This window comes from Eucalyptus grandis, chromosome 8 (assembly GCF_016545825.1).
Source record: "Eucalyptus grandis isolate ANBG69807.140 chromosome 8, ASM1654582v1, whole genome shotgun sequence".
In the NCBI taxonomy this organism is placed as follows: Eukaryota; Viridiplantae; Streptophyta; class Magnoliopsida; order Myrtales; family Myrtaceae; genus Eucalyptus; species Eucalyptus grandis.
In genome coordinates, this window is record NC_052619.1 from 18,498,622 (window position 1) to 18,521,981 (window position 23,360).

The following is a 23,360-nucleotide window of genomic DNA, read 5'->3' on the forward strand; positions in this document are numbered from 1 at the left end:
ATTTTGGTGCATGGCATGTTGATTTTGGTGTGTAATAATACGACGAAAAGAAGGTTGGCATTTTATAGCCGTAGCCTGACCGAAAGCCCTAAAGAAAAAGACGTTCGGTTTACAGTCAGGCTCTTTCCGAATAAGACAAAATAATTTCACTTTATCCTTGATTTTTCCTCAACCCCGTTGGCGCTAGTGACATGTACCCTTTTTTTTTTTCCTTTTTGCTTACCAATTGAGTGATGTAATCCGTTAATAAAGTGAACAAGAGAGAGTTTTTTTTCAGATAATACAGGTATATATAGAATTAATGAGAGCAAACTTTCTCGGAGAGTTTTTCGTAGTATTACACACCAAAATCAGCTTGCATCTAAATCTTTGATCGGAGGAGATTATCCTTGAGTTCACTGCATGTCGTAGTGGGGGTTCTATACTCTGAAGGCTTCATTAATGTTTAAGCTCTATTTTATATTGCAAAACATGGATGAAATATTTCATAAAGCAAGTCATCATTTTTAGTAAATATATATTCCAAATTATTCATTCTTCGTGAAATGAATAGACCTAGAGATCAAAGAAAATGTGGAGAATCCAATTTACTGTAATATCTTAATTGCATATTCCGTGCAGGTAAGAAACTTAAAGATGAAAAATACTTACTTAGATCAAGCAAAAATACTTATTTGGATTTGGGTCCAGCGAATCAAATATATCACGATCATTTACTTTGTCAGATCAAAGGGTAAGCTTGCATGGAATTCACAAAATCGACGGTGGCGATGCACCGAAGGAATGCAGTGGACCCGGGGAGGTACCAAAAAGTTCAAGCCGCGTGGGAAAGGTCAAAGGATAAGAAGAAAGCATAGGATCGAAGGTTCTAATAAGTCCGTGTGCTGTCTTGATGATGAGTTCTCTGTGGCCTTTCTTGCAAGTTTCTCTCAACTTCTGATTCATCCTTTTCTCAACTTCTCTAAGTTTTCCTTTTTTTTCCAACTTCTTAAGTTTCGGCATCACCACCATTGTTTCTTCTAGAAAGCTCGTCGAAACGTTAGACAGATAGCGCATGAATTCGACACGTGGCGTGATTTCGATAAGACTTTCCATTTTGCCTATTCGGATCATTCCATCCCCGACCAAATTTTTCCTTCTCATTCCATCGTACCAATTGCAATTAGTTTATTCCAAAAAAAAAAAAAAAAAAACAACATATCATCATTCATGGTCCTTCCAAATCGGTATTTTTCAACTTTGTACCTATTGAAAATATTATAGCATATGTATTCCGACCCTTTAAAGCTGGAACATTGGAAATATTGATGCGTCTATCTAAGCAAAGAGTTTCATACACATTTATATATATATATATATATATATATATATATATATATATATGTAATAAAATTGACGTTTGAAAATTTTGAAAGGAAGAAGTTGCTTAAAACTCAAAGCAAGTCTTGAGGTTTCCTGATGAAGCTGTAGAACTGTGAAACGGGGAGCCGAAACTTTTGACCAAAAAATGTACAACTTCCATCTCTCTAAAGGGCACGATGTAATCATGAAATCAAAGCTAAGAAAAGTTAGCATTAGGGCCAAAGTGAAAGAGATTTCCCCCGTTGATGACCAGTCAAACCATCACCAGAAACAACACCGAAGAAGAACACCAAAAATAAAAATAAAAATAAAAATAAAAATAAATAGGAAAAGCAAAGAAATAAATAAAAAAGAAGAAGCAGAAATTCCCCCCGCGCCCCTCAACACTGACCTTCTTGTCTTCTCTCTCTCTCTCTCTCTCTCCCTCACTTCAAACGCTAAAGATTCAATCTTTACCCATTCTCTCTCTCTCTTTCTCTCTCTTGGTTTCTCTCTCCTCCTCCCTCCTCCGCCGCAGCTGATCCCTCGCCTGAAGAAAGCAGAAGGAGAACAAGGAAGGAAGGAGACGATCGCCGCCGCCGCCGCCGAGATGGCCGCCGCCGCCGCCGTGCAGGGGCAGCGGCAGCGGGAGGAGCTGTGGGGGGCGCTGCTGGAGATGACGAGGACGGCGCAGGAGAAGAACAGCGACCCGATCCAGTGGGCGATCCGGCTGAGCTCCAGCCTCGGCTCCGCCGGCGTCCCGCTCCCCTCCCTCGACCTCGCCCACCTCCTCGTCTCCCACATATGCTGGGACAACCACGTCCCCACCGCCTGGAAGTTCCTCGACAAGGCCCTCGCCGTCGGGATCGTCCCCCCTATGCTCGTCCTCGCCGTCCTCTCCACCAGGTCCTCCTCTCCTCTCCTTTCCTCCTCCGTCGTTTTCCTCTGTTCTGGAATCCGCGAGCGTCAGGTGCTCGGTTAGCTGTTCCGGCTAGAGCTTAGAGTAGGTCGTCGGCGCGTGGTTGTAGGGGAAAGTCGCTGATTTTTCGATAGTTTCGCCTTTCACTTCTTCTTCATCTTCTTCTTTTTCTAGTGATAGGTAGAGTTTCTTGTGTGGCAACTGACGACAGTTTTAGGGCATATCATTTCCGGAAGTGGGTCCTCGCGGGGCGAGGATGGGTAACGCTAAAAATAGAAACTTGAAGCTCGTTTGCGTATTTGAGGACTTGTTAATACGAGAGACGCGATAGTGGTTCGTCCCGATAAAAAAAGAAAAAAAAAATCCGCAAACTTGACAGTCGGAGTTCTTGAGTTTGCATCTCTTGCTTTTCGTTTTTGGAAATTTAGAGGATGCAAGAGCGGAAACAAGTATAAAAGAGTTTTTGGTGCTCCGTGAATTCAAGAAGAGTCGTTAAACGCAACCGACGAGTTTTCGCTCCTCTGTGATGTTAAGAGCTTGGAAAGCATTTCTAGAAGGCCTTCAGGTTACTAAGTATTGTGGTTGAAGGCTAAGCCTTATGGTTTTGTTAATTCACGCGCTTATTGTGTGGGAGCGTAAGTGAAATTCTGCTTGTGGGCATAACAGTCTACATGAACCACCTGCAACTCCATTCTCATATTTCCTTGCGGGCATGATGAGTTTTTCTGTGTTACGGTTATATGTCTGGACAGATCATACTAAGTGACATTATTTCCTTAATTATTCTCTCTTTTTTCCTTCCATAACTACAGGGTGATTCCCAGTCGGCACACCTATCCTACAGCTTATAGGCTCTATATGGAGCTCCTTAAGAGACATGCCTTCTCATTTGGCGCTCTTGTAAATGGGCCAGATTATCAGAAGTAAGCGAATACTATCTTTAGCAGGTTCTATATTACATCTAATTTGACATATTTCTGGTGCACTGTAGTTGAGGTCACTGAAAAGTTCTTGTCTTCTCTTCTTACTGTGGCAAATAACTATGCTTTGAATGGAAAAATAAAATTGAATGATTGCATTCATGATTAAATACTAACATCGACTGGAATGATAGTGACTTTTAAGTTCAGCATTTCTAAAAATATAATGAGCATCCTATTGACCTAGGAAGAAAAAGGATAAAAAATGGGAACTCTCTTCAAAGGTTATATGCAGATGATCTGCCTCCTCTTCCACGTTCCATTGCAGAAAGTATAGACACCTTTGTTTGCAATCTTGTCATCGTGCATTTTGTTTGTTCAACATGTTATCTAGGGGTTTGCTCACGCTACAGTTTTTCCTCTGGAAAATTTTCGTTTCTTTCAGTAGCTCATATTTTTCAGGGAGGAAGACAGTTTGACATTTCTTGATTACTTTTTGTCTCACATTTTCACAAGAAATGGCCCTTCATGTCAATCCAATTCCTGGGGATCAAATAACACCTGTTTTTTTTTTTTTTTTTTCGAAATCTTTGGCAGTCTTTGAAATTGAAAAAGTAGGGATTTCCCCTTCGATTTTCATACTGACTTAAGTACCAATGTGAAGCTTTATGTGCGTGAATGTGGTAGTGATTGTCAGCACAACTTTATAATGTGATAATGTTCACATCCTTGGCACAACTTATATAATTTGATATTGTTTGTATCTTCATGGATTAGGCTTCCTTGAACTTGTGAGGATTCTTGCTGTTTGTATTGTCATGGGCCTTCATCCACTCTCTATTAGATGATAACTTAAATGGATAATGACACAAATGGTCAATGAACTTTGGCCTAATGTACAATTTGGTTCTTGTACTTTGGATTTGTTCAATGTGGTCCTAGATCTTTAGCCCAATGTGCAATGTGGTCGTTGAACTTTTGATCTGTCGAATGCAATCCCTAGACTTTTGGTATATGTTCAATGTAGTCCTTGAACTCTATGAAAATATTCATGTTGTCTTTCCATTAATTCAATATTAAGGATGACATTGAATATTTTCATATAGTTCAGGGATTAAATTGAACATATATCCAGGGACAACATTGCACATTGGGCTAAAGTTCAGGGATTACATTAATAGGTTATAAGTTCAGGGATCGCATTGCATATTGGGCCAAAGTTAAGGGACCGTTTTTTTCATTTTCCCTAACGTAAATGTAGGACTAGGTTCGAGAGTGATACTACAAGAATACATTGTCTTAGGGAAGGTTTCTATCTTTGCTTCAATCTAGTTATTGGCTCCCTAACTAAGAAAATGTTGAAAGAAATATGTTGTATGCAAATTTCCAGTTAATGTGGTTGTCAAGGTGAGTTTGGTTCTACACAATTGGCAAATTAAGGGTGTTATCTACATGTTTAAGAGGGTAGAATTCTTGCACTACAATTTTGGAGTTATTAAAATTTGCTGGGTCTCGAATTTGTGCAAGAGGTTTCTTGTTATATGCTAGTCTTGTTCCTATAAATGAAGTGATTGAGTGTTAATATGTTGTGATCCTGTAGTTTTAATCCAAAATCATGGTTGAGAATTTTCCCTCTTACATTGTTTCTTACGTGTTATTTCAGGGTCATGAAATCAATTGACAACGTTCTTAATCTTTCCCAGATATTTGGTCTTGATGCTTGTGAACCTGGGATCCTGGTTATGGAATTCGTTTTTTCACTTGTATGGCAGTTACTTGATGCATCATTAGATGATGAAGGATTGATTGAAATGACTCCAGAAAAGAAGTCTAGATGGGCAACCAAGCCACTGGATATGGATATCGATGGTCAAGATACCTTTAGTGGAAAGGAAACAGAACGGCAGGAGATGTTGCACAAAGCAAATACTTCAATGGCTATTGACGTGATTGTAGCGTTTCTCCAGAACACAGTAACTGCAAGGATACTTTTCTTGGCCCGACGGAACATGTACTGGTTCTATTTGTGCAACTCATCTATTTCTCGTTAATCACAATTCTGTTCACTATAAAATGAAAGTTATTATCATGTGATGTTAGAATAATATTTTGTCAGAAGTGAGGTGTGATGATTAAATCAGAAGTAATTCTTTCTCACATGTTCTGTCTGTGTAGGCCACCACATTGGGTTGGTTTTATTCAACGCTTGCGACTACTAGCTGCAAATTCAGTAGTGCTCAGGAGTTTGAAACACATAACTCCAGAAGCACTTTTGCAATTGACATCTGATAGCCGTAACGTCTTAACTCGGGAAGGCAAGACTGTATCACAGCAAGAATTTCATGCAGTTATTGCTTCTGGTTCTCTGATATCTTCTGCAGGACAATGCCATGGGGCTAGCCAATCTGCTCTTTGGCTTACTATTGATCTTTTTTTGGAAGATGCCATGGATGGTTCACAAGTTACAGCTACTAGTGCCGTTGAATCACTTACAGGTGCAAATCGCTTATTTACTGTTAGCATTATTAATTATATTTGGAATTCAGTCATCTTAGAGCCTTTATCAGTATTTTACTTATATGGAGTTGTCGCTTTGCAGTTTTAGCAAAGGCTCTTCGGTCAGCTAACAATACTACATGGCATGATACATTTCTAGGATTGTGGATTTCAGCATTGCGCCTTGTTCAAAGGGTAGGTATTTGGTGCCTTTTCATTAAATTTTGCTGGTGTGATATTCTGGTAGAAATTATGTTGAAGGGAAAGCTAACATTTAAGCCCTACCTTTATACTGAGTGTCACTTTGGCCTACTGTTTCGTTTCTTCTTATTTTGCTTGGAGCTGATCAAGTCTACAAGCCGTTTGGAGGGTATAATCTGATTTTGCAGCATCATTGTTGCTTTAGGGGGTTTTTTGCTGGCAGGCATCTCCATGATCTATATGATTTGTGCGAATTCTTGCCATCATTTACAATTCTATGGACCTGAGTTGGGCTCTTTGGTCTATCCATGCTTATTATAGGGAACTGTTGAGAGATTATAATTTAATATCATTAGAGAAGTTAAATAAGTTGATGCTGACAACATTTTATGTCCTTTCTGATTTACATATCTGGGGGAAGCATAGGCTTTACTGTGAAATAAGCGAAGGAAGCATGATTCACAAGTTATTAAGAACTTCATGTGCCTAGTATGAAAAATATGCTCATTCGGTTCTCTAGTTTGATTTTTCCTTACAACTATTCATTTTCAGGAAAGGGATTCCAATGAGGGTCCTGTACCTCGCGTGGACACCTGTTTGTGCATGTTATTGTCTGTCACAACGCTAGCAATTGCTAGTATCATTGAGGAAGAGGAAAGCACTGTGGAACAAACTGATGTTGTAGTTAGTTATCAAAGGAAAGAGAGGCATTCTCAGGGAAAGCGTCGTAAAGATTTGATTTCAAGTTTACAACAGTTGGGTGACTATGAGGGATTGATAACACCTCCTCAGTCTGTTTGTTCTGTAGCCAATCAGGCTGCTGCCAAAGCGATGATGTATATTTCAGGTCTTACTGCAGGGAATGGATTCTATGAATGCATAAGCATGAATGAGATGGCAATGAACTGTTGTAAGTATGAGAGTTTCTTTCTCTAATATATTGGCGTCATTAGTAGGTTTATACTTTTTGGTGTTTGGTCAAAATGAATTTAGCAGACATCAATGGACGAGATCGAATAATTGATGATATAGCTTCATTCTGAATTAACACCTTACGGAGATCATGATGGGCAGTATCATAATCCTTGGTCTCTGCGGCTGACCATTTCTTAGTATTATCCATTGTGGTGCACTGAGATATCTATGTTTCATGGCTGATTAGCTTCCCTCCTCGGTTTACTTCTCCTGAAATTCGTATTGCTTGCAGCTGGAAACATGCGGCATCTGATTGTTGAGGCTTGTATAGCAAGAAATCTACTCGACACATCTGCATATCTCTGGTCAGGTTATGTGAATACTCGTAGCAGTCAAATACCTCGAAATATTCCAAGTCAAACGCCTGGCTGGTCATCATTGATGAAGGGGTCACCTCTGACTCCCTCATTGACAAGTACTTTGGTTTCAGTTCCTGCTTCAAGGTATGCTACTGCTACATTTATATACCTTTTCATGTTGACTTTACATTTTTTTTATCGTTTCAAATATGTGTATGTACATAGGCTGTCTGATTTAGTCTTCTATAGTGTTCGTATAGTTCCAAATGAACTAACAGTGTCCCTTTCGGCAGAAGAAACTGTGCAGTTCTCCATTATCAAAAATTAAGTCACCAATTGCAGTTAACTCGGTTTAGGTTGATGATCCCCTATTTCATGTTAAGTTTCAATTTGCATGCTTTTGCACAGATGCTTGATGAAATCGATATATTTCTAGGGCAGAAGTAGGATTTAAAAGTATTGTCTTATACTCAAAATACACCTAATAAATAGGTTTTGCTCTTTCTAGTTGTCTTTGTCAATGTCGACTCAGTGGTCATTTTAGTTTCTGTTTACTTGAGAAACTCATGAAAATTGAATTGAGGATGTGGAAATTTTTTTATGGGAGGGTGGCAGGTGTTTCTTTCTTTTTCTTTGCTTCCTTCTTTGATACAAGTTGATTTATGAAATGTAATAGCAACTAGAAAGAAAGGAGGGTGTGTGTCATGTGTGAGTGGTTGGCATGAGGAAGCAATATGAAATTAACCATGAGATGCAACGAGATGCAATAGTCATACCGCAGTTTCCATTATGATATGGTCTCCAGTCAAGCCCTTATTTTTATTAATCTGATTTATAAGTTATTATCCAGTGGTATGGATTATGGAAACTGATATTAGCTCATGGATTTGATGGAAGCTTAGCAGAGATTGAGAAAATATATGAGATTGCTCTCAATGGCTCTGATGAGGAGAAGATATCTGCTGCTACCATTCTCTGTGGAGCATCTCTCGTTCGTGGTTGGAATATACAGGTATATATGCTGGCAGGATTTTTTTTTTTTTTTAATATTATCAGAGAATTACACTAGAGCGCATAATGATGTACTTTTATAAGCTAAATCAAGGTTAATGTCTGTCCTTGTTGCCTGCAGGAACACATTGTTGTTCTAATTACGAGATTGCTGTCGCCTCCTGTTCCTCCAGATTATTCAGGACCTGAGAGCCATTTAATTGGTTATGCTGCTTTTCTTAATGTTCTTCTTCTTGGAATATCATCAGTGGATTGCGTTCAGATATTCTCTCTGCATGGATTGGTAGGTTGAACAAGAGACTTGCATTCTTTTATGCTACTATGTGAAGAAGAAAATTAAGTTGAAATTGAATATTTAAATGGATGATTCTTATTTGGACTTGAAAAGGTAATATCATGTCTGAATATGACCCAAGGATTGTGAGGCTGAATGATTGAAAACTTGAAGCTGGGTTTGTGTAGTGTGCATTTAGTTGGGAAGCGAGCCACTTTTAGCTTTCTTGATATAAGATTTGGCCCATCACTCTATGTGCCAAGAGGCATATTCCAGTTGGTAAAGGGTACTTTGAGCAGCTTCATGATTTGTGATATTTGATGTTGAAGAACAGTACTTGCATGTACTTGGGAAGCATCTGCTTTCTTACGGTATCAGGAACTCATGCCAATTACACTTGCTTCTCTTGCAACAATGCATAGAAGTTAGGAGTTGGCATCTTATGTATATTTTGTGCAATTCCCATTTGTGATCAAGTATTTTATTTTCACATTCATTCAGGTTCCACAGCTCGCTGCCGCATTGATGCCGATCTGTGAAATTTTTGGGTCAACTGCTCCGAATGTCTCGTGGGCTGGTATGTCAGGGGAGGAACTGTCCTCTCATGCGGTGTTCTCAAATGCATTTACACTTCTGCTGAGGCTGTGGAGATTTGATCACCCACCACTTGAGCATGTGATGGGAGATGTGCCACCTGTAGGAACCCATTTATGTCCTGAATTTCTCCTATTAGTTCGAAACTCCCAATTAGCATGTTCTGGAAATTCCACCAATAATCGGTTTAGTAGCGAAAGCCTCTCTGGCACTCTGGTCCCATCACCTGCGGAACCTCTTTTTATGGATTCCTTTCCAAAACTTAAACGCTGGTATAGGCAGCATCAAAAATGTATTACATCCACCTTATCTGGTCTTGGACAAGGCACCAACGTACATCAGATTGTAGATGCCCTCCTCAGTATGATGTTCAGAAAGATTGTTAGAGGTGGTCCTGTGGCGCCTACAACTTCGGGAAGTAGTAATTCATCTGGGTCTGCAGCAGCAGAGGAATTAGCAATCAGACTCAAAGTTCCTGCTTGGGATATTCTGGAGGCAACTCCGTTTGTCCTTGATGCTGCTCTGGCAGCCTGTGCCCATAAGAGGGTCTCCCCTCGTGAGATGGCTACAGGTTTGTCTTCAACTTGTACAGCATTTTTTCTACACTTCCTTATTTGATATCCATGCACCAAGTTAAATTTGCAATACACATGCTCAGATGTAATGTAGTCACTGTATGAAAGAGTGTGATATGTCAATGCCTCGATAATGGCAAAGCATATGGGGACGTGACTCTGTAGCCTCTACTTCGTGAGATCTCTAGATTATCTCAGCCGCATGTAGTTGTGAAGTCAAGTCTATCTTCATGTTCTTGAGATATGGTCTCTTTTCCAGCTAATCTTGGATCTTTTATTCATGTTCCTTAACTGACACTCTTTTTTCTGGATGTTCACTCTTGTTCACCACTGGTTTACATGATTTAATATAATCTCTCTATCTGTGCTTTCATGATTGAAGGTTCTCAAGTTAAACTCTAGTCTCATTATGTTTGCCTCCTCTTGGGCTAGCTCAATCAAGCAGTGTTGATGCAAGACCAGAATATGGAAGAAACCTATATCCTTTTCTCTTGCTAATGTTCTCACTGCTCTGTTTCAGGTCTAAAGGATCTTGCTGATTATCTTCCAGCCTCCTTGGCAACGATAGTGAGCTACTTTTCTGCAGAAGTGACCAGGGGTATATGGAAACCAGTTATTATGAATGGAAGTGATTGGCCTAGCCCTGCTGCAAATTTATCAACGGTTGAGCAGCAAATAAAAAATAATATTGCTGCTATTGGTGTTGATGTTCCGAGTCTAGCTGTGGGTACGCGTTCATACTTACTGTCATTGGTCCTTGTGCATTAGCTAATCTACTTTTTTGTACTTTTGACTCTTTTTTTCCGGCAACTTTAATTTGAAGTGTGAAGGTAAAAACTGAAGCTATTCGAGTAACCATTTAACCTTTTTGAATGAGTTAATAGTTAGTCGGGCTAAGACATAAATTCTTCATGGATTAATAATGTATCAGCCGCTAAGCAAATTCTTCATTGCCTGAGGCTGACTATAAATTGGCAGGGGGAAGCGCTCCAGCTACACTACCTTTGCCGTTGGCTGCACTGGTGAGCTTTACAATAACATACAAGCTTGATAAAGCCTCCGAACGTCTCCTCATGTTTATTGGTCCAGCCTTGAATTCCCTGGCTGCTGGCTGCCCCTGGCCATGCATGCCCATCATAGCCTCCTTATGGGCCCAAAAGGTGAAGCGCTGGAGTGACTTCCTAATCTTTCGAGCTTCTCAAACTGTCTTCCACCATAATAGCGATGCTGTTGTGCACCTCCTTAAGAGCTGCTTCTCATCGACTCTAGGACTAAGCTCCTCACAAATCTCTAGCAACGGTGGTGTTGGTGCTCTTCTTGGCCAAGGACTTGGTTCCCTCTTCTCTGGGGGAATTTCCCCTGTTGCCCCAGGAATCCTTTATTTAAGAGTACATCGGTACGTCAGGGATGTCATGTTCATGTCCGAAGTGATTCTCTCTCTTCTGATGCACTTTGTCAGGGAGATTGCAAATAGTGGGTTGCCGAGAGAGAGAGCAGAGAAACTGAGGAAGACCAAGTATGGAATGAGATATGGGCAAGTCTCTCTTGCTGCAGCAATGACACGTGTCAAGGTTGCTGCTTCCTTGGGGGCTTCATTCGTGTGGATCTCTGGTGGGGTGAGTTTGGTACAGTCCTTGATCAAAGAAACTTTACCCTCTTGGTTTATATCGGGTCACAAGTCGGAGCAGGAAGGAGGTGATATGGGCGGTATGGTTGCCATGCTCAGAGGTTATGCTCTTGCATACTTTGCCCTTCTTTGTGGAGCATTCGCTTGGGGTACAGATTCGGCATCGCCGGTATCGAGGCGGCGACCGAAGGTCCTAGGAGCCCACTTGGAATTCCTTGCTAGCGCATTAGATGGTAAAATTTCGCTAGGCTGTGATTCGGCCACTTGGCATGCTTATGTGTCCGGTTTTGTGGGCTTGATGGTGACCTGTGCGCCTAAATGGGTGCTAGAAGTTGATGTGGATGTCTTGAAGAGGCTGAGCAATGGGTTGAGGCACTGGAATGAAGAAGAATTGGCGGTAGCCCTGCTGGGACAGGGTGGGATTAATGCAGTGGGCTCGGCTGCTGAACTGATAATCGAAATTGGCTGCTGATTCTTGGGACAGCCAGGGTGACTCGTTGTCTATAGTACGGCCGTTTCTGTTAATTTGTAGAGATGGCAATTTTGCATCAATTTGCAGTTACTGTAGCTTCCTTAGAGAAAAATCTGTTGTATAGTTTAAAGTAGGGAATAGAGGAAGATTGTAATCTTCCGTATCTTGTATCATAAGTATGTTACAGTAAATCAGATTGTATTCTTCTGCATCTTGTAACTATAGATAGTTTACATTTCATTAACTAATTTTAGACCATCACTTTTGATTATTGTGCTAATTTTTGTGTAAATATATCGAGTGGAGTTCTTCATTGGATAAGATAGCCTCGTCATTGCACGTAGAGAAGCAGAGAGATGGGTTATGTCACTGTTAATGGTATGGAATGAGGTAGTGAGATGAGTTTATTTATCTTTCCGGTTGGGAGACGTGTTCCTGTCAATCTCAAGAAAGCTACTTCGGCTTGATTACTTCTTGTGCTACAATTGTATAGGCCAAGTGAAGGAAAAAGAGCCGCAACATCCAGTCTTAGTTATTAGGGCTTCACACCCTGTAGTTTCATATTCGTTACGATCACTCAGTGATAGCACCGGTGGAAACTCCTGCTGAACCAAGAACAGCAGTTGCGCTAAGAACCAACACTTTCGTCAACCGACTCCGAATCAAGCAAGGCATTTACATCAAATAAACCAAATGCTCGAGAAGAAACGATCTGTCGGCACAAGAAACAGGCTTCAGGAGCGCGGCTGAAGAACAAGACATCCCCAGTAATAGAATAGGTTGCCTGATGAACGACTTTTGAGATTGCCGCAATATCTCGTCCGATGTCTAGGATTTTACTTCAGAAGTTCACTTTCCACGACTCCATCCTCCGTGTTCAGCTAAATCCACTGAAATTGAGGCAGCAACAACTTCTGTAATCAGTGCAGAGATGCACTGAAAGTTGCTTTCTCTGGCTATAGAATCACCAGAATGTTGTATGGTCTCGGTAGTGCTCCTCAGAGGCAGCTCCAGCTGGTAGCGTCCTTGGCTTTAATTTTTCAGAAAGGAATGCCGCGTGGAGTGCTAGAGATTCAACAAATCGGTCTCCGTAATGTATGCAATGAGGAGCGACAGAACAGAGATGTATCCCAGTGATCAACAAAAGAGGCATTGATTCCTAGCTGTCTAGTGCCTAGACGGCTCAAGGACCTCCACTGCTTGGTAGATAAAGATCATTTGGAATCACTACTTGGCGGGCAAAAGTCCGAAGTTCCTGTGGTTGTGCAAACAAACCGATCAGTTCCAACACGGTATTTGCAGATGAACTTTCAGATCAATTAGGCTTCACACAAGCATTTTCACTTTTGCATTATCTACTTCCGTAAGGCACGTCAATGCAGCAGCGTAATGACGTTTCCACTACATTGTGCGCATGCTAAAGAAGAGACCGGATTGCAAACATGGTAAAGAAGAGACCGAGGAGTCGAACCCAAAGTTCCTTATGTCGACGCTTCTGTGGAGCGCTAAAGATGGAGAATCAGAAAATCAAACGCACCAGAACTTCATCTCTGAACATTAATTTTTTTACCATTATCTTCTTTGTCAAGAGAGCGTCCAGAAATAGCTGCAAATCAGGGACCTTTTCGCTGCTGTCCCATCTCGAGAAGTTACTAGATACGCCAGGAAGTTAAGCTAGAAAAACGAGGAACGATAGAATTAGAATCACCATTCACAGCATAAGAGGCCCTAAAGGTGGAGGATTGATTACTGCTCGGGGTAGCAGAAATAGGACAGAGCAGTTAGCTTGATATTGGTGGAGCTATCTATCGGCATTGCAACAAGTGGAGCATGTCAGATCTGATTGTCTCAAGCTGATCTGAAAAGGTAAGGGAATTAGAGTTGGATTTACAAATGATGTTTATTGTGTTTCAGAAAGTACTAGCTATGTCTTATTTGTTATTGGAGAGTGGTTCAACGGAGGCTATTAAATTGTATTTGTTTGTTTGACTTTATACCGAACAAAAACTGGTTTATTACTTAATAATGCACTAACGGTAGTAAAGTGCTATTACGGAACAATGCCAAGTATGATGCTTTGGGTGTTGGCCATAGCAAAATTAGAATGCATGACACTATAGTGAGGAGATTAACTAATGTAAGGCACGTTCTTCAGTGGAAGAAGACAAATATCCTTGAGTGCTCTAGTTTTAATTGAGTGTTGGTTGAGTTCATATAGTAGAGTTATGAAGGTGGTCGGAGACTCGGAGGCACCGTTGTGATAGTAAAAGCAATTAGGTACGATGGCTTGTATGCACTCCAAAGAAGATAGTGATAGAATTCGCTGCTAAGATGTCGGATGCACATTCCCTTGAAAGTTAGAATGTGGCGTATGCCTTTACAATACATCGGTGAAAGAAGTTAAGAGATACATAGTTAAAGGAATTTGTTGTGTGCTTATATGACTAAGGATTTGAATGTATGCAAATGTAATAATCCAAGGAAATAGTGGAATTTGTTATCTTGGCTTTCTCTGAGGAAGAGTACTAGATTTATGTTAATGGTAATGCTTGACTACTCAAACAGAACATGGGTGTTTGTACGAAGACACAAAATAGATGTTGTTATTACAATTAGGCAATTGAGAGCTTCGATCAAAATGAAGACAATCAAGGATGCACTAACATCAAGTTTAGCTCAGAGCTATTTAATGAATCATGCAATGAGGTCCTAGTGAGACACCGCACTAGCACTAATGAACCATAGCATGTTGTAGAGTTGATCAGTAAAACGTTACCAAAGATGGTTCATAAATGCTTTTTAGTTTTGGTATGGCTACAAAATTCATAGTGGCACTTGGTAACATGATCAACTTGGTGAATAGATTCTCATCATCAACATTGTTGACTCCTAAGAAAGTTTGTTAATATAGCTTTGTTGATTATTCGGTTCTTATAAAATTTGATTACTTAGTTTATGTTCGAGTGAGTGATGGTAAACTTGATGGGAGACAAAAAGTAGTGAAGGTTCCTAGGTTAGGAATAAGGTGAGTGGGGCTATTCATTATGACAATTGGAAATAAATTCACGTGAATTAACAGAGAAGTTACATCAACAAGTTTCCAGCACTTCTAGATAAAAATGTTTACATCGATAATTATACGGATAGCGAAGGTTTTAGTTCAAGGTGGAGTTTTAACTAGAAAACCTCAATATTGTGGATGCTAATGCTGTAATTGACATATATGGTGCTCGTAAAGGGCGGATCCTAAAGAACCAACAATTATTGTAGTTGTTGAGTTTAACAAGGCATGAATTTCATCTCTTAATAAGTATGAATGTAAAAGTGGTTTTACTTTATCTTGATAGAGGAGATTATGTCTGAAAATTTTATTGAGTAATTAAAGGTGCTAGTGAAATTGTCTTTCTGTTAAGGTCCATAATTACAACAAATTTCGAGAGCAACTTAGAAATTTGAAACTCTTTTTTTTTTTGGTAACCAAGGACTTCACCACAAACCCCCCGTGCCCAAACAGCTCCTAAAGGCCGGGCCTTTATACCTCGGAGGAGACTAGTCCAGCAATCTACCGCCAGGGCCCCTCACTTAAATCGCTAGTAATTGCGAGTTTCGAACTCTCGACCTCTGCGATGATGGAGAGACTCTCAACTAACGCAGCTATCCACGGATAAATAGAAATTTGAAACTTATGCTTCATTGTTTCAAGAAAAAATATGTTCCAAGAAAATATTCTCCCCATTTTTGGATATTTAGATCACTTACGAAAATGAGTTAACGAAAAGCCTATACCTTAAAAATCGAAAATCATTTTTATAATATATGACTAGATATCGGCACTTAAACTACAAAATTTGTGTTCGGCCATGGGAATCCCAACTCTACTTCTTAGTTTCTCCACAGCATACCCAAGTCTAAATGCCACGGCCGAGTCCTTTGGGATCCATCAAGGCCAAGCTTGGATTCAGAGAGATTAGGATTGAAACCTTCGTGTTCAGGTCTAAGGGTTTCGGGCTCAAGTCTAACAGAGGCTAGGTCAGAGGCCTCGATGATCGTGCTTGAATCCCCGTCGACCAGGCTTGGGTCCACGAAAGCTAGGCTACATCCATCGAGAACAAGCTCGAGACCCAATGTCTGTACTCGGGTCCAGGGAGGCCGGGCCAGGGACCACAATGTCGGGCACTACAATCTTGGCTTCGGTCGACATCCATGGCGTCCCGTCCAGGCGTAACATCTCTCTATCTCGCCGCACACGAAATCGAACTACCGAAGTCTTGGTGGAAGGCAGACACCTTCCAAGCTTCCAGTTATCGGGGATCGAGGTGACGGGACGGTACGCGTCTTCCGACACGCTATTCGGTCGAATGCTAAGCTGGAGTCGCGCCTTGAATTCGAGCTGCTGATTTTTTCACGTTTTGCTAAAATTTCCTACTCATCGCGAGAAGAAAGAAGCACGGCCGTGATGATGAAACGGACAAAAAGTTTATTAAAATATATGTCCCCCAGGAGGTTGTAACACTAATGAAACCTCATTGGTCACCGTCAAGCACGACGCTTACAAAAGGAAATCGTGTCCGCACGATCTAATGAGATCGAAAATCAATACGGTGGTCGCTACCTCACGGAATCGCGCTCCCACCTACAGTCGCGGAGCACTCGACCTTCGGGAAGCTCGCGCCCGGGAAAAGGGTCGAGAGACTAATAATAATAAGAATAATTCGCCACGCAAGCGGGGCGCTCCACCAATCAGCGGCCGAGAAAGTCAACCTCCGTTCACTCCGCGGGCCCCCACTCCCCGATAATCTCTTCCCCCGTGGAGCTCGTGCTGCCATCCGTGGCCGCCCGATCGTCACCCTCGTTGACCGCATCCTGACCGCTCCGGCCTCCCTCCTTGTCGTCGTCTCCTCCGTCCTCGTCGTCGTCGTAGTCGTCCTCGAACTCGCCGCCGCCGCCGCCGCCGCCGCCGTCGTCCTCCTCCTCCTCCTCCGACGAGAGCGGGGCCAGCCAGCACGTGCCGTGCAGGTGCCCGTTCACGCACACGAAGTACTCGAGCCGCCCGTTCCGCGAGCCGAGCCGCCGCGCCGCGCTCCGTGGCACGAGCCGCGCCGTCGTCATGCTCCACACCCGGGCGCCGCAGTAGGGGCACGCCCGGTCCTCGAGCCCGACCCGGCGCCCGATCAGGCAGGCGCGCGTCCGGGAGCCGCTGAACTCCTTGAACACCCCGCGGTACACCCCGAGGTCGTCCTGGTGCCCCGCCTTCTTCATCTCGTGCTCGCACGGGTCGCTCACGTACAGCACGTCGCCCCGGCACCGCCGCGGCAGGAAGCTCCGCCCGGACGTCTTCGAGAACCGCGACGTGCTCGCGAAGTGCCCCGGCAGCTGCTGCCCCATCCGGAAGTTCCGGCTCGGCTCCGCGCCGCAGCAGAAGAACATGAGCTTCGCCACCGCCGGCCACCCCCCGCCGATCCGGGCCCCCCCGGCGGTCAATGTCGCCACCATGCGGGGCGCGCGGTAGGCGCAGAGCTCCCGCCACAGCAGCCGCTTCGCGATGGCCCGGAGCTTCCGGTTCACCGAGGACACGAGGCAGAGCACCCGGAGGTCCCACTGGATCGACTCGAAGACCAGCAGCAGCACGCGCTCGTTGAGGATGCCGGGCTCCGGCGAGTCGGCGCAGCTGCCGCCGCCGCCGCCGCCTTGGTGGCTCGGCTTGAGTCGCTGGTTTGCATTCATTATCTGGTGGGCGTGGTGGGCGTGGGGGGTGAAGTCGTCTACCGGCGACGGTGGCGCCTCTGCGCCCCGCGGGGGTCGTTATATACATAGGAAGCAGGGGAGATCTCTGATCGAGGACACGTGTCCCGTACGGAATGGGGGAAAAGAACTGTCGTGGATACTCTCGGGAAAATGGTGGGGGGCACGTGGACAGCGGATATTGGGCGGGGGACACGTGTAGGGTGGGCATTGCGGTGGTGCCGTGAGGGGGGGAATCAAGGCGATGCAATCACCGGGGCGGGGGAGCGGGGGGGTGCATCGGTCGCCACGTGTCCGCGGATCCAGATTCGGACACATCCCTTTCCGCGGCACCAAAAAAATATCTGAGGTCCGATGTGTCGGATTCCGACGGTGCCCGGGGGCGCCCTAGAAATATCTGCGACTCCTTTTTTTTTTTTTTTTCCCCACTTAATAAAGTTCGGAATTCCGCACGGGAAAAATTATAAAATGGGGAACAATAATTCCTGTCCCCCTCCGACAAAGCTGAGGGGTACGTGGAAGGAGCTCAGGAGGGACACGCGTTCTCCTCGTGGAATTTGATGGTGGGTTCGTCGCCGGAGGCGCCTCCACGTGGTGACCGGAAGGATGGCGGAAGTAGCCGAAGCTTTTGCTTTGTTTTTAGGGGGGAGGAATAGGGGAGTGGGATTGGGATGGGAACATGCGGCTTTGTGACCCGGAAAAGCGTCAATCGTTGGGGGTGTTTTCGGTTATTTATTTTTCAGTTATTTTCTATCTATTTTTGGATGGGGGGGACAAGAACCGACCCAACTAACATGATGAAAGCAAAACTTTTTTTATATTTTAATTTGTATTTAATTTTAAAGATTTTTTTTCAGAAATATGCCATTTTGGCATTCACATTGTCCACACTTGAATTCGATATGGTTATCAAATTCAGGAATGACAAGTTCCAAATTATGAAATTGCAACAGAGAATTGCATGGTACACTGAATTCTTTCAAACCTAAATTCTACAATTTGTCCTTAGTTGTTGACTTGTTAAGGCATTGTTAACCGAATAATTCTAGCGTAGTTGTGATGGAAAATTCCGACAATTTTGCACACAATAGAATCTAACGTGCTTGCGTTCCGGCTAATTCTAATTTAACAAAGTATCAACACCAAATTACGATGCAAACAAACAATCTAAGGGAGAGGCCATAGGATTAGTCATCTCTAAAATTAGAAACGAAGGCTATCCTTTTGACCAAAGTCCATTCTTGGTTGGTGACATATAAAGTTAACAGGTAAAAACGCGTTTTGAAAGAGAAAAAGTATCTAGAGAGAGAGTAGGAAATCTAATGTATTGTAATTGTAACTTCCACACCCATAATTTTAAAATTAGAAAATTTTATCACTCCAAGTTTTATGATGCCATCTAATTTTGTAAAAGACACAGAGCCTACAAACAATTTGTTTAAGGATCTTCACTTTTGATAATGCTAACCCAAAAAACGTTCACCAATAATAATTGTCACGTAAATATTTTCTTAACATTTCATTTTATCTATATATAGATAGCAGCAGAGAAGTGAATTAGTCAAGACTTCACTAAATTGAGTGTGCATACATGCTTAACAACAATGATGATTTGTAGAATTTGAAGAACATTAATTTAAACAGAGAAACCAATGAAAAAAGCATCTACAAAGTTAGGACGAGTCTATATCAGATTCTCGATACAAAAACATTATTAACTTGACACGGATTCAATCGATCGAAAGGTTGGTCCGGGAGATGCCCCCTGAAGATTCCTCCGCAGCTCGTCTCGACACTCGTGATTTTTTCCCCGCTTGATGTTGACCCTGACCAAAGTTTTCTGGGATGAGGAATCGAAGGGGACAGGTCGGTCGGTCAGTCAATCGATGCTCTCGGTCAATCTTCTGGAGACTTAAGGACACGCGTCGAGCGACGGGCCCCTCGTCACGTAACCGTTCGTGCATCCTTCGATACCAACATAGGCGCCCCCGCCCTATCAGGACCCGCCGCGTGTCCCGATCGATAGCCGACATCCGGAAGTGCCGCTGGCGGCCCATCCATTCGATGGGGGGGAGCGTGGCTCGAATGATTGCTGCTTGAAAAAATTGGGGGATGGATTCGTTGGAGGGATTTTTTCGCTTTTGGTTTTTCTGGGATTTACACGTGGCGCGCGATTAGGGCCAGATGGGTTCCCTCCTCGAGGACACGCGGCGGTTCTGAATTCGGGGCGGGACCACTTTTTCCGACGGATGCCTTCGACGGTTCCTTTGTCGTTGATTGTCTTGTCTTGTTGTGCTTCGTCGCGGGTGCTGGAGTTGCGGAAAAGTTATTCGCTGCTGCTAGGTTTACGTGAGCCCGATCGACTCGAGTTGCCCGATTCACCTTATCCATCGATTGATGTCAATTTGGCTTATTCGCATCCGATTTTACGCACGTACGGCTCGTGATTGTAGGAAAGCGATTGTCAGCTTCCCACACAGAAATGCCCGTCGGTCAATTGTACTGTACATGTGGCTATTTGGCTCGAAATCATGTAGGGACGAAGTATTTTGCACGCGTCGACTTTTATGGTCGATGCACGTAAGCCCCGATTGACTTGAGTTGCACCGATCACACACCTAATCCATTAGGCGTGAATTTGACTTGTGTACATCCGATTTACGCATGTGTAATTATAGGAAAACGTTTGCACGCTTAAAAAACGCGTCAATCGGCTGTAATGTACATGCAGTTGTTTAGCTCAAAATCACATAGAAACGACATATCTCAAGTGTCAAACTTTTTGGTTAATGCACGTAAGCCTAGTTGACTTGAGTTGCCTAATCATATGAGATCCATATGAGATTTACCTAATTCGTCGATTAGTCGGTTTGGCTTATTCACATCGGATTTACGCATGTGTGATTATAGGGAAATAATTGTTGCCTTCGTACACACAAAAAAAACACGTTAGTCAATCATAACGTACACGTAACTATTCAGCATCATGTAAGGACAAAGTATTTCACGTGTCGACTCTGTGGTTAATGCACATAAGTCCAATTGACTCGAGTTGCCCATATCATATGAGATCCATATGGGATTCACCTAATTCGTTGGTAGGTGTCAATTTGGCTCATTTACATCTGGTTTAGGCATCTGTGATCATAGGAAAATGATTGCCACCTGCAAAAAGAAAAGAAAAAAAAACACGATAATCAACCGTCATGTGTGCATGGCGGTGTAGCTCAAAATCACATAGGGACAAAAGTATTTTTAGGTGTCGAATTTATGGCCGAGGCACTGCAGTTATATGGGGATTCTGTCACCGTGCAACAGTATTTTTGACTATTCTATATCAAATTTGTCCAACAAGTACTCCACAGGGCAGTCGTCATAAAGACTCGTCAGATAATTACCATTCCATTGAAATTTGAAAATGGGAAGATCCACGCTCATCCCGGGTTTTCATCCCAATTTTGCACCCTTCGATTTTAGAAAAATTCATTTGTGCACTCTCCGTCCTCGCATTCATGGACCAAATTCCATCTCAACACAACACAATCATGCGGGTTTAATTACCAAATCGACACTTTATTTTCCTAGAATAGACCTGCCACGCTTTCTACCGACCACCTAGAAAGGATAGACCCGCTTTTCAAAGCTTGGTGCAGCCAATCCCCCACTTCCCGATCGTTGCCATCATGTCCGGCCAAAATTCCATCTCAGCAATGTCATTCAGAGATTAAACGATGCATAACTGGTCAATTTTGAAAAGAAGGTCCCGTGCACTTTCAACTCGCAAGAAATTGAGAGATGGAAAGCCCCTGGAAGGAGATAGAGAGAGAGAGAGAGAGAGAGAGAGAGAGCCCTAACGACAATAATTTCCTAAATGACCGATCAGTTCGATATTATAGCCTCTCCATAATTCTAGAATAATTCATCTTTAGACTTTGGTTTAAATTTGTTTAGTAAGTTCCGTTGTGAATGGCATTTTTGAAATCAACGGGTGTATTTGAAATGCCTCGTCACATATCCAACCTCTAGCGGCCTGAAGACCTGGGTGCGGTACCTATTATTTATGGCCAAAAGTCGGAACTGAGATGATGTTCCCTCATGTGCTCGAGCATCCGACACTTTCTTTTTGTCCTTTTTATTGCCATGCTTTAGGCACATGTCATAGTGCTGCCATGTGGCCTACATTCGATGATTTAGCTTCAATTTTTTAATTTGTTATACCTAAACTTATATCGAGTTTAAATTTTAAAAAGGAATAAAAGAAAAAAAATACCTCTTACTGAGCGTTATGTCTTGATTATATAATCTTGAATAGTATAGAGGTTTTAGTTGGACAATTTATTTCAAATAGTATTATTTGTTTAATTCAGTCGTAATGATTCGACTACATATGAGTTTAAAAGATTCAATTTATTTTATCATTAAAAAAATAAGATTTATGTAGAATTTATTTATGACTTGGAGTGTGGCTACTAAGACTAAAATCAAACGATTGCTTAACAGACCCCGTCAAAAAAAAAATATTTAAATTGAAAAATAATTGAATAAGGAAATTAAGTGAACAGGAAAAAAATCCTGTTTGTTTCCTCAAAAACTTCCCGAGAGTTTCGATGATTGCCTAGAGGAAGAAGATAAAAAAAGAAAGAGAAATAAAAAGAAGGGAAAAAGAAAAAAAAGAAAAGAATAAATAAGCAAATAAATAATTTGAAAAATATTAAAAATATCATTAAAAGTAATTATTGTCGGCGTCGATCGTACCATGTAGGATGCCCAATGTCCATGCTAGCCCCGAATAGCCAAAATCTGCCGAATGAAATGAATTGGAACAAATATAAAATGTTTATGACTCAACTAGAAAAAAAGAAGAAGAAAAGCTTATGATTGAATTAATAGATTTATGACTTTTTTATTTGGTAATTATCCTAAATATTTTCGTGAACAATGAAAATAATTTTCGTTCATTCATTTATATAAGTGATACATGTAACTAATTTTAGGAAAATATTTTTCAAACCAAACTTCAAAGAAGTAGAAAGTTACGGAGGAAAAGGATATCAAGTACCATCTTTGCTTGGACGAATGTTTGGAGAAATTATGGACCGAACCAAAAGCTTTATATAAAGTCACAAGAAAGTGAAACTTGAAATTACACTCTTAACTTGACTAGTTCCATTCATCATGGTATTTTTTTGCTCGTGATTTGATATAATTTTACTTGTGTGTTATGTTGCTTGGATTAGCTTATGCTATAATACTCTGTTATGTTCTCTTGATTTGTGTCGAGGCTTATAAGATAAGATAAAATGTTTCTACAGTTCCCCCACATGAATTAGAAGTGACCCGTTGGGTCTAATTTAGACCCTTTTCGGGCTTTCCGCAAGATATTACTGTCGAGCTTACCCGAACTATTGCTATCAATGAATTGAAATCCAATTAATTAGAGCGCTCGGGAAGTTTTCCCGGAAACAAACTGGGAAAAAAAAATGTTGGCTTCAAATCAAAGAAACAATAAATCTGGAGTTTCTGAAGATTTTGGTGAAGAAACAATACTCGCAGGATGCAAGATTTTGGTGAACTTCGTTCAAACGGGTCTTCGGGCCTTTTCAAAATTTTGGTCCGGGCCGGTCCGATGTGTCGGCCCGCGATGCCTAAGTGCAACTTAGCCTAGCCCACTGAAATGATTTTTCAGTTTTTGGTCGAATGACTGAAATGATTTAAAACATTATAAAATATGCCTAATAGGTACAAAATTTTTAAAATTAGCGTTCCAATACTAATCATATAAGTCGAACATTTAATCTTATCTGGTCGCATGGCAAAACTATTTCACTAGGCACTGGCATAGCACAAACACATAAAGATAAGGTGAAGTGCCGCATGATCAGTAGTAAAAGGCTGAGTAATCTTCATTTACTTT

General features: G+C 42.0%; 2 protein-coding genes across 3 annotated transcripts; one reads left to right on the top strand and one right to left on the bottom strand.

Annotated features, from left to right (window-relative positions):
* The first annotated feature begins 1,771 nt into the window (after positions 1-1,771).
* Positions 1,772-11,984, top strand: LOC104457023 (mediator of RNA polymerase II transcription subunit 33B). 2 transcript variants are annotated; one of them, XM_010071944.3, is made up of 12 exons: positions 1,772-2,247; positions 3,073-3,183; positions 4,844-5,191; positions 5,356-5,675; positions 5,780-5,871; positions 6,430-6,787; positions 7,085-7,295; positions 8,049-8,163; positions 8,284-8,445; positions 8,938-9,601; positions 10,126-10,332; positions 10,584-11,984. In XM_010071944.3, the coding sequence occupies exons 1-12, from the start codon at positions 1,952-1,954 to the stop codon at positions 11,702-11,704; spliced, it is 4,005 nt and encodes a 1,334-aa protein (XP_010070246.1). In that variant the 5' UTR covers positions 1,772-1,951; the 3' UTR covers positions 11,705-11,984. The 2 variants fall into 2 exon arrangements, with proteins under 2 accessions (XP_010070246.1, XP_010070247.1); XM_010071945.3 differs by lacking the exon at positions 1,772-2,247 and having other exon boundaries at positions 4,884-5,191.
* A 4,174-nt stretch (positions 11,985-16,158) lies between these two features.
* Positions 16,159-17,493, bottom strand: LOC104457022 (EID1-like F-box protein 3). The gene has a single exon (XM_010071943.3). It carries the CDS (start codon positions 17,426-17,428, stop codon positions 16,472-16,474), a length of 957 nt encoding a protein of 318 aa, XP_010070245.2. The 5' UTR covers positions 17,429-17,493; the 3' UTR covers positions 16,159-16,471.
* Positions 17,494-23,360: the final 5,867 nt, after the last annotated feature.

What these genes read in the sequence shown, in the direction of transcription:
- LOC104457023 (XM_010071944.3), top strand. Translation starts at nt 1,952, where the DNA reads ATGGCCGCCGCCGCCGCCGTGCAGGGGCAGCGGCAGCGGGAGGAGCTG. An exon ending in TTCTTGGCCCGACGGAACAT is followed by an intron (nt 5,192 to 5,355) that starts GTACTGGTTCTA and finishes CTGTCTGTGTAG; the next exon opens with GCCACCACATTGGGTTGGTT. An exon ending in TGTTCCGAGTCTAGCTGTGG is followed by an intron (nt 10,333 to 10,583) that starts GTACGCGTTCAT and finishes ATAAATTGGCAG; the next exon opens with GGGGAAGCGCTCCAGCTACA.
- LOC104457022 (XM_010071943.3), bottom strand. Translation starts at nt 17,428, where the DNA reads ATGAATGCAAACCAGCGACTCAAGCCGAGCCACCAAGGCGGCGGCGGC.